Consider the following 15,282-nt stretch of genomic DNA (forward strand, 5'->3'; position numbering starts at 1 on the left):
AAGAATTTACCGATAATCTATAACGCAATCATAACAAATATTTTAAAATACTTAATTAGAAAGGTGCAAGAGACAAATCAATGCATCAACTTTTTCACTTACAGTAAATGTCAAGAGGATCTATTTAATTGATCAACAAATTTATCAATCAGCTCAAGAAGCTTGATTAATTAATGATTTATCAATTTGTTTAAATAAAGAAAAAGATGTATTAATAAACTGTAAGCCTATTTCTTAAAAACGATCATAAACCTTTCAAATACATTACATTTAAAAGATTCCTCTAATATCTTTTTTTGGGTATCAGTATTTGGCTTCAAAACATCAATGAGATTCCATCAAATGAATACCACTTAAGGTTCAATGAATTCAGTACTAAAAAGGCAGAAAATTTACAATTCAAATGAATGGAATCTGTGATTTAACTGAATCGAGTAATGGGCGCGAATGACTGATGTAGCCATTGGAATACTTTACTTAAAAATATATGGAAATATGATTTTCAATGTATTCTCCGATCTATATTTCTTCTTGAAATAACACACTATATGTTAAAGATTATGTTTTATGATATTATAGACTTTTATTTGTGACTTTGAAAGTACGTTTTAATTTGGTCCTGACAGTCATATAGACGTTTAACATACAGTGTGATAAGAAATGTAAGATAGCCTGCCCTATAAATGTGCTCTTTACCTCACGTTCAAACGAAAGACTTTTGGTGGAGCTCAGATAGGCTGTCACTGTATCGTGGACCGTACGGTCTTACACCAATTTACGACGATCTCGGGTAAATAAAAACGGCTAAGTACGAATCAGTCACGCAAGATTGATGATTCTTTGCAAATCGGTTAAAAAAAACGGTTTTAAATAGAAATATAAATCCACCATACGGCGCCCATCAAAGGAATGACTGGACCAGCTGTTTTGCACTTAGCTAATTACCTACTAATTACATAATTTATATCACCATATTCGACATTCACCAAATAAACCCAAATAACATCAAGCTATGCTAGACTTGAAAATCTGACGTTAATTTATGTATTAAACCCATATTTATATAATTTTATTTGCATGTTAAATAGTTTACCGTTAATTCATGAATGTTGGTTACACAAATTCACTTTGTATTTTATTTATAAGCTCGGTTCACTTAATATTTGTAATGTTTTAATCACTTTAAATTAACGTGTGAATTGCTTTATACACGAACCGCTAATCTGTTATAACATTTAAAATATTTATTTTGTTACTTATAAAATTAATTTCATAATTAAAAACAAACGAAAATGAAAATAAAATGATTTTTTTCGTTCAAGATATGAAAAACTAGTCAAGTGCAAGACGGATTCGCGGCTCTAAGGGTTCCGCTCGAAAAGGCTAAAGAACTAAATTTTAACTGTCGTATCACAGCTTATCAGATACAGCCTGGCAGTGGTCGGACGGACGGCTAGACGGACGGACTGCGGAGTATCAGAGTTTTGTTTCCACTCTCTCTTGTTAAGCAAAATAGCAGGGTTATATTTTTACCCTTAATAGATTTTTTTATTGTAAACCACGAAATTATTTAACCTAAAAACAAAGCCAAAACCATCTTACGAGATTCAACTAATCAAGTGTAATGAAATGTCACCAAAAGTCAACCTTTTCAAAATACATTATGTTCAATGTTTTTTCTTCAGAAGGAAAATAAATCTCTCAATGAATATAAAGAAGCATACCAAAAGCCCGAGGGTTAAAAGCATATTTTACTTCACCCATCAATATCAAAGTGCGTCCAACTAAAATACTCTCTTTATTCGTTATACAACGTCCAAACAAAAAATGGCGATATCGCAAAACCAATAAAAAGTCCCCCATTTTGTATTCACAAACATTTTTAAAACCATATACATCATGTTTGAAATCAACAAGTGGTTTGTTTTTGAATATATTGTGTCGAAAATATATTTATGAAATAACGAATTCACTTTTTTGTATACGGTCACGAGTCATTTGTATGCTTTCATAAAATTTGTTCATTTAGACACTTGTTTTGATGTCAATTTTGCTGTTAACTTTGTTAGTGACATTTAGGTTTACCACCCCTGATTGGCTGTAAAATGTTTAGCGCACCTTTGTTATGTAACACAATTAGTCAATGACGTACAGAGTTGTTCGTGGTGTTTTAATACAATAACAGCGAAAGCAGATTTTGGTCGAAATTTTACTGATTTTACTATATTTGATACTGACTATGTTTTATGCGATATAACGAATAAACTTAAATATTTAGAAGCTTAGTTTTGCATTTATTGCCAAGATAAAGATCTTTAACTAAACTTTCGTACTCAATGCCAGAAAAGAAATATTATAAAATGGACTTTGAGATTATGCACTTTTACATTATGTTCCGATAAAAAAAAATGCAACCGTATCATCTTAGAGTGTGTAAACACAACAAACTTATTACACTTCTTGCGTCTTGGTTTAAAAAGAAAACTAAAACAGTTTTAAACACAATTCATAGTCTTACGTTTCTCTACCTTCAGATCCCGATAATCTTTTATATCTTTGTTGGCAGTGCACGTACCCGGTTGTAATACGAATCGCGGCGCGTGGCTCGCTTGAGCTAAAGTTATAGTCGACGAAGGAGAAACTCCTCTTTGTGATAATCCTTGATTACTTGAATATCACACCTTTGTGTATTTCAAAGAAGATTTTAAAATTATATTTGTGTTCTGTAATCAAAGCGTTAAAAATGCCGGTGTTTGTCTTCCCATCATAAGGCTATCATCTGATAAATCACGATAATATGTAGACAGTTTTTTTTTTAAGATGATGTATTTCGTCTGCTGTTATAACAACACATACTTAATTAATGAAAGCCGATTTTGTGAATTAGATAAATTAGTCATTGGTTGACATATAAGTATCAGGTTTCCATTACTCCTATACCATAACTTATTATTGCAATTATTTATTTTTAAACTGAGCACGCCGACTACCTGCACAAATGTTTCTCCTTCTGAAAGAAGTCTATCATAAGATTGTCCGTGAAAGATTGCTCTTACCGATATAACCACCCATTGTGGCACCATGTAATTTTTTATCTTTTTCAAATCCTTTACATATTTGGTGTACATTGGAGAATCACTCAATTTCATTTCATTCTCTTCAAATGCCGAAATGATAACACAGCATTATTATCTTAATCAATCAACAACAACCTCCTTGTTCGATAAACAGAGAATACTATTATAATTGGCTGTCATAATTTGATGTTATCTTAGTACACGGGACCTTATCAATAGGTCAGCCTGTCGCAATACAATTGATATTATTATACCTGTCCGCGATCCATTGAATGCTATTCATTAGGTAATTGACACTCGGTTCCTTACAATGGGGCAATGGATTATGAATAGGAATATTAATATATTAATGGAGTATTATTATGAACCAGTAGTTTTCACATTTGTGATGTAGTTGAATACGTTTAAAAGGCTACCTTATGTTTAGTATTATAAAGTTCAGTTTTATCTAAAACACGGCCGAATAATTTAATTAAAAATATCCTCAGAAAATCTATGTTTTAACATGGTTATGTGAATAAAGTTGCAGGCATCAGCTATTTCTATACATTCTTAACAAAAAATGAATTATGTAAATATACAATTAATAAAATTTTCAAGTCTATCATATACCATCTAGGACATTATCCATACTCGACCAAAGAAATTTAAATAATCCAACCGTAAAACAAACCCTTCCTTAGCACTCAAATCTAATAAGGCTCAAATAAACAGGAAAAGAAAAAAATAAAATACCAAATTAATTTGTACTTCAAGAAACAAGTTTAGCAAAGAGTATTTTTAATATTTTTACCTAGAGTCGAAGAAAACACCCTGTAATTTATTTATTTTATCATACAAAGTGACATTTTGTGAAGGTAGTGTATTGGAATTTTGTAGTATCGTTTATGTACTAATCAGACAAAAGGGAGGCTTCATAATTTATTTGTGGCTTATCTGTCTCCAAAATCGCCGGCTGTGTCCACTGCCTACTAGAAATGCGAGATGGATGAAGGTTTTCATTCATCTCAGGACATCTTTATTTTGATACTAAAGTCTAATTTTGAAACATAAATTATTCTTTTTAAGTCTATTAACTTTTATGAAGACTATTTTAAGACAAAAAACAGACAGACATTAGTAAAAATACGTTTCAGTATCTGACCAAATTTTATCGAAAATCAACCAAAAACTAACTTATTCAATAAATTACTCCAAACCAACCAACTTGCTTGAAAACTACTTGATTTAGTTAACATTTCAAAGTGAGAAAATTAAATCTGAAACAAAAAAGCACCTTCATTTGTACCACGAGGAGTTTCATTTTGAATACAGATTGCCTGCAAATTGTACTGATTGAGTTCAGAGGACCCCATTCAGTCTACTTCTATAGGAAATAAAGTGGGAACTGTTAATTTATTTCAATTGAAATTTTCTGAAGAGTGTGTAATATGTTACTATTTTCAACCTCCTTGGTGCTTATAACGAAGGCTAATTAGGCTGAAGAGTTTTATGTATAGAGTCTTTAACTGCGACATTATTGCTTATAACCACTTGAACATTGTTGCACTGTCAAGTCAAATGTTCAATCTTGGCACACACCTGTCTTTGATACATTTATGTGTAGGTATTACAATGAAAATATCACTTGCTTGAGAATATTGAGATGTTGGGGAAACGTGTTGGAATATATTTGAAAAGTCAATACGAATATGAGATCAGAAAAGAAAAAAAAGTAATTTAGTCGTTGTACTTCAACATTTTTAAACTTAATTACAATTCTTTCATATCTATAACGTTCATAACCTATCCTATCCAATTAAAAGTAGCCAACAGCAAAAAAAACCTGTCAAGTGCGAGTTGAACTCGCAACACTGTTCGTTCCTTACCAACACGGCAACGGAAGAAAAATAAATCGATTGGGTAATAAACAAAATTGAGGATGAGTGAAGCACAAAGTTATTTGTCAACAAAAAAATATCTTTATTTTGAGTCCTTATTGTTATAGCGGCAAAACAAAAATAAATAACCTGTGAAAAATCAACCATCAATCTATCATCATTCATTAAATACAGCCTGGCTACAAACAGACGGATATTACACAGCGCTGCTTTATTAATATGCTTCCATTTTTACCATTTCACTACGGAATCCTAAAAAAATACTTGAAGAGCAAATCCAACGCAATTCCACACAGTTTCCCTCCATCGACGACTAACGAGTAGGAATAAACTCCACTGTCGGCTGCAGTCACGGCAAATTGAAAATAAACCCTAGTCTATGTTTGTGTTAATATTATATACTGGGGTAAATAATGTTACTTCACTGGGTATTTTTTATTTAAATTTGAATGGAAGTAAACAGGTTTAATATCAAAGAGTTTCAATACTTTCTTTCAAATGTAGCTAACTAACTGTTGAAATTCGAAAGTCGCTATCAACATTCTCTTAAAAAGCGATCACTAGTCTTATTTTGGTGATACTTAACCTGATTCAGTAAGTCTTTTTAAACGACTCCTAGGAAATACTTAGGAATTTAAGCCTTGTTGTAGCAGGGGTTGCCCACAATTACAAGCATTCATGGATCACACAAATTCTTGTCCTACGCGGGGGTGAAAGCCGAAACACGTCGCTTACATTGGATCTGGCGTGGTGACCTTTACCACTCAACTGAAAGTGTAGTTTGTGTAGTATATATATGTAACATATCATCATGGCCTATGATACATATTATCATAGCTGTCTATTTAATAGTATACAAAGTATCTTCAGTACAGTACTAGTACGAGTATAGTCACCTAATCAAACCAGTAACCGCAAAACAGTATTACTATCCGCAAGTAGTAGACCTCTTGCATTAATCACTCAAATAAAATAGCTGTGTAACTGGTTACACACTTAGTATAAGGAATCATTCGATCTTTGACCTACTTTTTAAACGCGACAAAAAAGCGGAGTGCTGTAAGTTTAACGTGTCTGCATGTCTGTGGCATAGCTCCCGAACGGACTAAGCAATTGAGTTTTTTTTTGTTTTAAAGGTGAATTACGTGCGTGTATTCTTAGACAAGTTTGTGGATAAAGTTGTGTGGTTGAAAGTATGGAAGAATAACCGAATGTCTGCAAACATATAAGTGTGGAGACACAAATTAAAGTGCACTGAAATAGAATAGCGTCACTGTCTGTTTTTTTGTCTTATTGAAGTTATTAATAGTTATTTGACTTTGAAACAGTCTTCTCGTAACTACACGCATACTCATACAGTCAAATCCGATCTGAAGTCCAAAACCACACGACTTGACACATCATTTCTAATTCTACATTTGTATTGTAAATAATGGAATTCAGGGAAAAACGTAATGTTTTTATTGCGTGTTTTATATTTACAATAACTTTGCGATTCCTGACCTATTAAGTAAAATTCACGTTTCATAGAAAGTGATTATGCAGTGTTGTGTTCCGTGTAATTTTGTTTTAAGTGTCGGTTATAGTTGGTTTAATTTTTACGACGGTTTGAGAACTGTAATTTTTATTGTTAGGGAGATTATATACTAAACCTTTTTAGAAATGTTAAAGTATGTGCAATGGCTTTAATTAGATGTTTTTTCCTCCCGAATATTCGAAAATCATTTCATATCATACCTATTGCTAATTTGCAATCACATACCAAGACTGTAGACAGAAAGAAAGGCTTGTGTCCAAGAAGGGGACCTAGACGACTTACCAAAAAAAAACCGCCACATATTACTCATGAAATAAACATTTTGGTTATTATTTCTACCATTTACGTAATAAAACGTTATGTATGATACATGAATGATACAAAAAAAAATCCATGGTATCAATGAAATGTCATACAAAATATGTTACATACAAACACATACACAGCTGATAACTACCAGTCAGTTACAAACATGCATTGTACTCTGTGACAATTCAATTTACAAGAAAATACCAAAACGAAATTAATATGAATTTAATTAACTGTATTTTTTTGCCTCCGGATATTTCAAAGGTTGGTCATCATAAAAAAAAGAATCATTTGTCAAAATCGTATGTCAAATGGTTTAATTGGTGATACAAATTTTGATTACTCTATCAAATTGACATTAGGCCGGTCAAACATGGACTATTACTTATGGATTATTATTATTAGCAATCAGAGTATGATCAATAGCTGATCATATCAAATTATTTCGACAATAACGGTTTTATCACTCGTATTTATCGGGATAGCCCGACTAGTTTCAGAATAAACCGGAGTCCTTATTCAAGAGCTCGTGTCGCGGCTCACATAAACTCTTGACTAATCTCTCTATTCCGATAAATACACTTGAGTAAATCGTTTTTAAATCAATAATAATAAACCTGCCTCAGGAACGTTCTAACAAAACTATGAAATATTTGTGACGTTTTCACAGAGAGCTGTACTGTTGTATAAAAAGCCGCTTTACTAGTGAGACTGATTTAAGTGGATCTCGTGAACATTTTTCCACCGATCGGTTTTTGTTTTCTCAATCCAACGAGACCTAGCAACTGCCGTCTACTCCGGCAGTCCGTGTATGGCCGGCCTTTGACAAATGATTCAAGATCCCTACTAATTGTATAAATGCGAAAGTAACTTTGTCTGTCTGTTACGCTTTCACGTCTAAACCACTGAACCGATTTTACTGAAATTTGGTACAGAGATAGAGTTGACCTTGAGAAAGAACATAGGATAGTTTTTATCCCGGACTTTTGAAGAGTTCTTGGAAAAAGCAATATAACCGATCTCGACGCGGGCGAAAAGCTAGTGATTGTATAAAACTTCAAAAACCACGGGCTATTGTTAAAAATCGAAATGATAGAGCCAATTTTATCATGCAGTACTAAACCATTTGGCTCGCAACGTGATAATCTAACTACGCTTGGTTAGGTAATTACATGAAATCATTAGCGCGGCATAAACCAATAGCCACGCACTATACAAATTGAAACATGGTTAGAATCACTGCGGGATGCGAAATAATGTTACATTAAACGTTGTGATACTAACATTTAATCGTTCAAAACAGACCAAAAAAAATACGTCAGCAAGGTCTTCTATAATATATCTCTATGACGCTAGTGTTTTGTCTCCTTTTATGTATAGAAAATTAATGGAGAAAAACGAAACACAAGCACCGTTCCCAAATTATTCAAAATTAGACTATTTTTGATGACATTTATGTATTTGTAATCGTCCTTTTTAGCTTTCTGGCCTGTTTCATTCACATACCTACATAAGGGACAACATTGAAAGACAGTCAAGGGATGAAAATGGGTCGTTTTATAACTTACTCCGTTAATCTTCAATTTGTGCCAAATTGTTCGATCAAAGCTTTCCTGATCTCAATAATCTATCTCAAATATTAATTTGTCCAAACTTATCCGTATCACTTGTCTTTGAACAGATCTTCAATTTTGGAATATTTTAATATAAAGATTAAACGTAAGTTCTTGTCAACAATTTATTTTGATACTCAGTATTGGATGCTTCGAAGAGTAAACAGGGTAGTGAACAGCAGTATTGGAAATATTGTACTTTTACTTTTTTATGTCATGAACAATTGTTTTCTTATTAAATCATGCAACGGTTTACTCATGTATTCATGGGGAGTGCTAGTCTAGTTTCAGACCCAATCGGAGTCCTTAATCATAAGCTGGCAAGGCGTCAGCTTATTAAACTAGTCGAGCACTCCCGATAAATCCGCGTGAGTAAACCGTTGCATCATTTAATAATGAATCAGTCTCGCGATAGTAACTATTTTTTTTTTCTTATAACATTTTTTTCCACTTCTTTATTGCTTAAATCCGCTCTTATGGTTCCTTGTCTATTACGAAACGGGCTTTTTAAGCAAACAAAACCATTTTCCATCCCTTAAATGTTTGAAAAGCAACTTACACAAGACAGTTAACTAGTCCCATCTTAAAAAAGAACTTTGATACAATACCGTATTTCATACCTTGAGTCCTGGATCCAGAGGTCTCTAGTGTCGATGGGAGGCAGTTCAGTTTCCGTTGATGCTGCTGAATGCTGAGGAGTTCCTCCTCGAGGACCCAGGAACCTTCTCCAGGTACACCGACGGCCTGTTGAAGAAATGTACATTTATACTTTAACAGCCAAAAGAAGAGGTCACTTGGTAATTACCGCTTGATGCAACTTATTCGTATAAGTGTAATATGTAAAAGTGTACGCAGACTAAGAATGAACACAGAAATGTTCATTTGATTGAATTGTTTATGTATTCCTCGAATATGGATTATAACTAGCCTGAAATGTCCCACTGCTGGGTAAAGGTCGCCCCACTGTTTTTTCACCAGTTTGGTTAAAACGAATCCAGGTCCTCCCGCCATTCACCTGGGTATCTTGCATCCTGGGCATCTTTACCCCTTGGTAAATTGGACGAAAAACGTGTAAAATAATCCATTTCAACTTCAATTTCAGAGCTTGGTTTGAGAGTTGTATAAAAATACATACCACCATACCACTATGCCTAGCTATTACTTGCCTCACATGTATGTGCACAAGGATCAGATTGACTTGGTTACGTTTTGCGTAAAAACGTCAGGGACGGTCTAAGGAAGATTGAAACAAGCAAAACCAAGGGTTTTAACTACGACAGTAGAACAATAATCTTGTTATAAGTTTGGTTGTCAAAGCACGTTTGGAGGCATCGCTAAATACTATTTTTTGAGAAACTGCAGATTGTCACGTACCGATCTGTCTATTATATTTTTGAAAAAATGTTTCTTTATAATGCGTTTATTAAGTATTCCTAAAAAGGTCCTCTATAACTGAATATATTTAGCATGTAAATAATTTTGAGTTAGATTCCCAGGATGAATTTATTAGGGAATTCTTAGGAGCAGTTTCGGAGATATTCTTTCTTAAACATTCTTTTTCATTTTATAAATTGGACTTATTTTTTGGTGTATGTATGTATTCTGAGAGTATATTAAAACAGCTATAAAACGTATTTTTAATTAAACATTGTTATTTAAGTGACGTTTCAATTAAAAGTGAAAATGGAACTCGTTGCGTCTTAAACAATAAGATATCAAAATAACGATTTTTCGTTTTAATACCATTAAAAGACTTAAGAAACAAAAGGAGACGATAATTAATTTTAAAGATTTAAGTTTCATAATAATACAGTCAATCCCAGGTTCTTAGTAAACGAAACACTATCTTTGAGATAAATAACATTAATTATGCTTGAAGTTCTGAATTAATTAGTCTATTTGATTAATGAAGAGATTCATTCAATGTCACAAAAATAATCCTCTTATTTAGAGTAAACTCTATTATAAATATTGTTATTATAGAACTGTACTGTATCTCTACTTAGGTTCAAATTATTTAGGAATGGAGTAGACGTTGTTGAAGAAGTTGATTTTTGAGTCCTATAATCGCTAGGATGTCGTCAACATTCTTTAAAAAAAAAATCTAGTTTAGTGTTAATAGAGGCGATTTAGAAGACCTTGTACTTGACCGTTTGAGTAAATGTTCAGAAAGGCTTGCACCTAATGTGTTTTTTTCATTAAAACAGCTTCTTGTTGTCGCTAAGTTTCCGATACAGATCAGTTTTTTTTAAAAAAGTGATGCAATTCCGACAAGAAAATGGCAGTACGACCTCAATTCAACAGTTTTTACCCTGTATTCAGACGCTACTGATGAGCTATAATAATGAAGGTTACCGTCCCGAAACCACAATGAAAAAAGTCCTGCTTTGAAAGCTTAAGCTTGCCCTGCCTGCTGAGATATAATATTTAGCTATTATTTATCATTAAACTGTTCATTACTCTTAAACTACAACACCGTTTCATTACAGACTAGACAAGTTAGGCCAATAAAACGAATCTTCTTCTAGTCTTTTGTTAAAATCTTTCAAATTTCGTAATAAAAAATGAGCTCTAAATAGTTTATTATCTCCCAAGATGGTGGAACAAGGGTCCTACCATTGCCTCGTGAAATAAAACAGCTGCTGTAGTGGGAGGGAGACACCGCACTACTTGTAGAACGCTCTCTTGCTCCCACAACTGTTATAATTTTCCTGTAATAGGCGGTGGTAGGTAGGTAGACGGTCGTTTATGAACGGAAAGAGGATCTCAGATTTTTTCTTTGTGTTTGTCTGGTTTTCCTTTGGTTAAAACCGATAATGAGTTTAATGGCTTAGGTCTTCAGAATTCCGTCTAGCTTAATTCGTCGTTAGAATTCTAGGAGCTTTATGTTTATATTCCGTTTGTTTATGTCCACTTTTTGAAAGCAGTTAAGTTAACTTTGGCCAATCTTATTGTTTATAATATTCTTAGTGCAAAGAAAACAATACTATTTTTAATCGATACATGAATAATAGTTTAATAACCATGTTAATTACATTTCCCAGATAAATTATGATATTATTATTACATATTATGGCTGAAATACAAACTTTTTAAGAGTAAAGGACTCATTTTGGCTTTGAAGAGATAGGTGCTCTCGATGTGACCTCTAAAAGCAGAACTATTGCCATTATGAAAGAGAAATCTACTTCGAAAAACGTTTGCAATCTATCAGATAACTACATAATAACTGAGAACAACTTATCCAATACCAGACCAAAACAATAGGAGCAATACACTTAAACCAGTTTGGTCAGAGTGATACAATTCTCCAAACCCAACTCCTCTCAAATTCAGACACTGTACACTGTGAAGCGAGAGGGCGATATAAGTCTTGTAGTGCTTTCTCTCTTCCACAATAGTAGGTCGTACATTAAGATATGGGTGTAGGGCTCAGTATAATATCTGTATGCGGTGGCTTGGACCGCATAACGTCTGTTAACGCGATTACAGGTCGGGTGTAACGAAGTGACGTCATCGCTGATTTGATAGTCTAGAATTTACTGTTACTAGTAGATTATACATTTAGTAAGCGGTATCTTTAGGTTTGGTACCGCTGTCTATTCGTCTGTCATCTGACTGTATCTCATGTGCCGTGATAAATAGACAGCAGAACAAATGATAAACATAAAGATCGAGGTTAAGGAAAGATGCAATAATGATATCTCTGTTTGTCTATGATTTCACACCTAAATGAGTTCGTCCGACTAATTTTAACACAATCGGAGTGCTTAATTAAGAACTAACGCGGCCGCAGGGTCGCGAGTCGAACTGAATTCTGATTGTGACACATACGCTTGAGTAAACCGTAGTTTATTAAACAATACCTATTCACATAATGATGATGGTACCAGGACAATATCGACAATTGACAAAACGCTGATAGAAACCACACATAATAGCATAAAATGATTCGATCAGTGATCGAAATAGCCCGGGAAAATGTAAAGCGATAAATAAGTTCTAGACTTGGCATCGAAATTGTACCTGAATGAAAGTCTTACCATTTGATATAAATACCACACACGCTCCCGTTCCCACGCCCACATTTCTAACAACATTCAACAAGTAAAGTTAGGTTTACTACCTTTAATTAGAAGGACAGTAGTCTTGTTACGATACGATGTATAAAATGTAATTGGCACACTGAAAAACATTAATAATAGTTCTGTAAGCAAAAATATGGAAATGAAATTTTAACTTTTCATTTTTGAAATGTATGCGTATAGAAATAGAGTGCAAGTTGCCTTAAAAGTAATACCAGAACAAGCGAAAATGTAGCCGCCTATTATGTAAACAATACTAACATGTATCGGCTTGGAAATAGAGTTCAATATACCTTAACAGTTGGAATTCGTAAATGGAACCCAAGAGAGATATATTAAAAACAAAATCGAATCAGATATCACTATTGAAATTGTTTTTTTAATCGACGTTCCCCAAAATATAAAGCGTCAATAATTGAGTTGATTCTCAGTGGACTGAGTTCGATTTAAAATAGATTCAAAAGTACGGTTCAGTAGAAGCGATGATAAAAACATGTATCTGGGGAGTGGAGTAAGCATTGCATATTATTTTTTTGGTTTTTTTTTTACCCAAACCCCGCTGTCGGTAAGTCCGACTGACACCGGCCTGTTTCTTATGAAAAGTGACAGCTAGATTAAAAAACTATTTATTTTGACCCTCTAAACAGTCTAAATCGAAATTGATGAACGATTGGTACGATCATAAACATGTACGAAACCATGAAATATGATTCTGGGCTTTTTTCTGGGTAGTTATAAACTGAAAAGACTTTTATAAAATGTTAAAAATCAACCTTAACGTAAGTGTAAACACACCCATACCTACACATATTAAACATGCAAACCAAACAAAAATAACTACAAGACTTGAATAAACAGCAGGTGGAAATAAATGAGCAGTAACTACGTCAAAGGAACATATCGATTAAAACAAATTACACGACGTAGGTTACCTAGGACACCTAGCGTTCAAGGTCAAGCTTATAATACGTTTCAATGTACTAAGCGTCAGATATCAAGGTATTCAAATTAAAGGAAGTAATTTGTAATGTATTGGAACACATTTTTAGGGTACCGTACGTCTGAATACAAAAACGGAACCCTTATAGGATCACTCGTGTGTCTGTCCGTCCGTCGCTTTCAGTCAATCATCTCCGAATCTATTTGACCGATTAAGTTAAAATTTGGTACACATATCAATTTCTGTGACCCAAACACAGACGTGTGACGTGAGGAGATGAAATCTGTATATGGGGAGTCATTAAAATGGGGTCAGTCAAAATTAAAAAAAAATCTGAAAACTGCATCGTGTGGCATATCGAATGAAAGGTCTTGTTGAGAAGATCTTAAATGTATTTTTTTGTAATTTTAAAATAAATAGTTTCCAAGTTATTCAAGAAAATAGACGAAAATTGACCATTCCCTCCCCTTGTCTCCGAAACTACTGAACCTAAAAATACAGAAATTAGTTTTCTCCTTATAGATTATAGGAAAACCTATAAGAAGTCCATGATATTAAAATAACATGGTAAATCACTCAATATTGTGCGTACCAACTTACATTTGCAGGTGGAATGTGTGGGTGAACATATTTTTAACTCCAAAAACATGATAGGTAACATCGTACGGAACCCTCTTCACGCGAGTTTAACTCGCACTTGTCCCCTTTTTTATTTCCAGTAGTACATATTCCAATGTACTCATTAGCCGACTGATTTTGGTCAGTAAACTAAATCAACTACAATAAATACTACTACTTCTACTAATATTATAAACACGAAAGTTTATGTGTATATGGATGTATGGATGATTGTTTCTCTTTCACGCAAAAACCACTGAACAGATTTAGACGAAACTTGGTACAAAGATAATTTAAAACCAGGATAACAAACAGGATAGTTTAGAGAGCGGGACTGCAGGTAACAGCTATTTAAAAAATCTTGGAAAGTTATATAGGGGGTATATGTCATGTGCAACAGCGGTAGCGCAAATAATTACAGTTAGACGAAGGAACTAATTTGTAAAAATATTACTTCTAACTCAATACAAACCAACATACAACTACAGAAAAAAAAAACAATGTCACATAACTTGAGAAATAGACATAAAAACAAACTTGAAGTCATCAGCGTACGCACTAAAAAAACGGTACAAAGACTATATTATTTGAAGGAGTACATCTGTTCAACGCATTACCGGACTTTATTAAAGAGTGTGATAACGTAAATATGTTTAAATATAAGCTAAAGAAACATTTAAGTACATTATAACTGCTTGCACTCTGGAGGAAACTTGTATTGTTACTGTATTCATTTTATTACTTTGTATCTGATTATAAGCGGACGATTTAATGTTCTTATGAGAAATCATCATCATCATCAGCCTATCGCAGTCGACTGCTGGACATAGGCCTCTCCAAGTGCACGCCACTGAGATCGATTTTCGGCTTCTCGCATCCAGCTCCTGCCAGCCGTCTTGCGCAAGTCATCACTCCACCGTGCCTGAGGACGTCCTACACTACGTAAAGCGTACTTATGAGAAATAAACTTCTTTAAACCGAAAAATAATGACGATGATCTTCTTCATACTGTTCTTACAGATCTATTAGAGACTTCACAGCTAAATATATATGTAGTTACAATAAATCCTCATTACCAATACAATTCAGATATAATTAGCCTAAAAATGTTTTCGCAAATGTTTGATAATAATATCCATAATGAATAATGATACACTCAATTAGTATTTAATTCAGCCGATAAATATAGCTTTTGGATTCATTCATTCGAGATGGCATACACA

At 33.5% G+C, this 15,282-nt stretch overlaps 1 protein-coding gene across 1 annotated transcript in view; it reads right to left on the minus strand.

The window, feature by feature from the left end:
- LOC113493042 (5-hydroxytryptamine receptor 2A) overlaps positions 1–15,282 on the minus strand; it is a 41,283-nt gene that overhangs the window by 1,797 nt on the left and 24,204 nt on the right. Inside the window, exon 5 of the mRNA XM_026870824.1 lies at positions 9,037–9,160. Within this exon, the coding sequence (XP_026726625.1) occupies positions 9,037–9,160 (124 nt within the window). The remainder of the gene's footprint in view (positions 1–9,036; positions 9,161–15,282) is intronic.

This window comes from Trichoplusia ni, chromosome 4 (genome assembly GCF_003590095.1).
Source record: "Trichoplusia ni isolate ovarian cell line Hi5 chromosome 4, tn1, whole genome shotgun sequence".
Taxonomy (NCBI): Eukaryota; Metazoa; Arthropoda; class Insecta; order Lepidoptera; family Noctuidae; genus Trichoplusia; species Trichoplusia ni.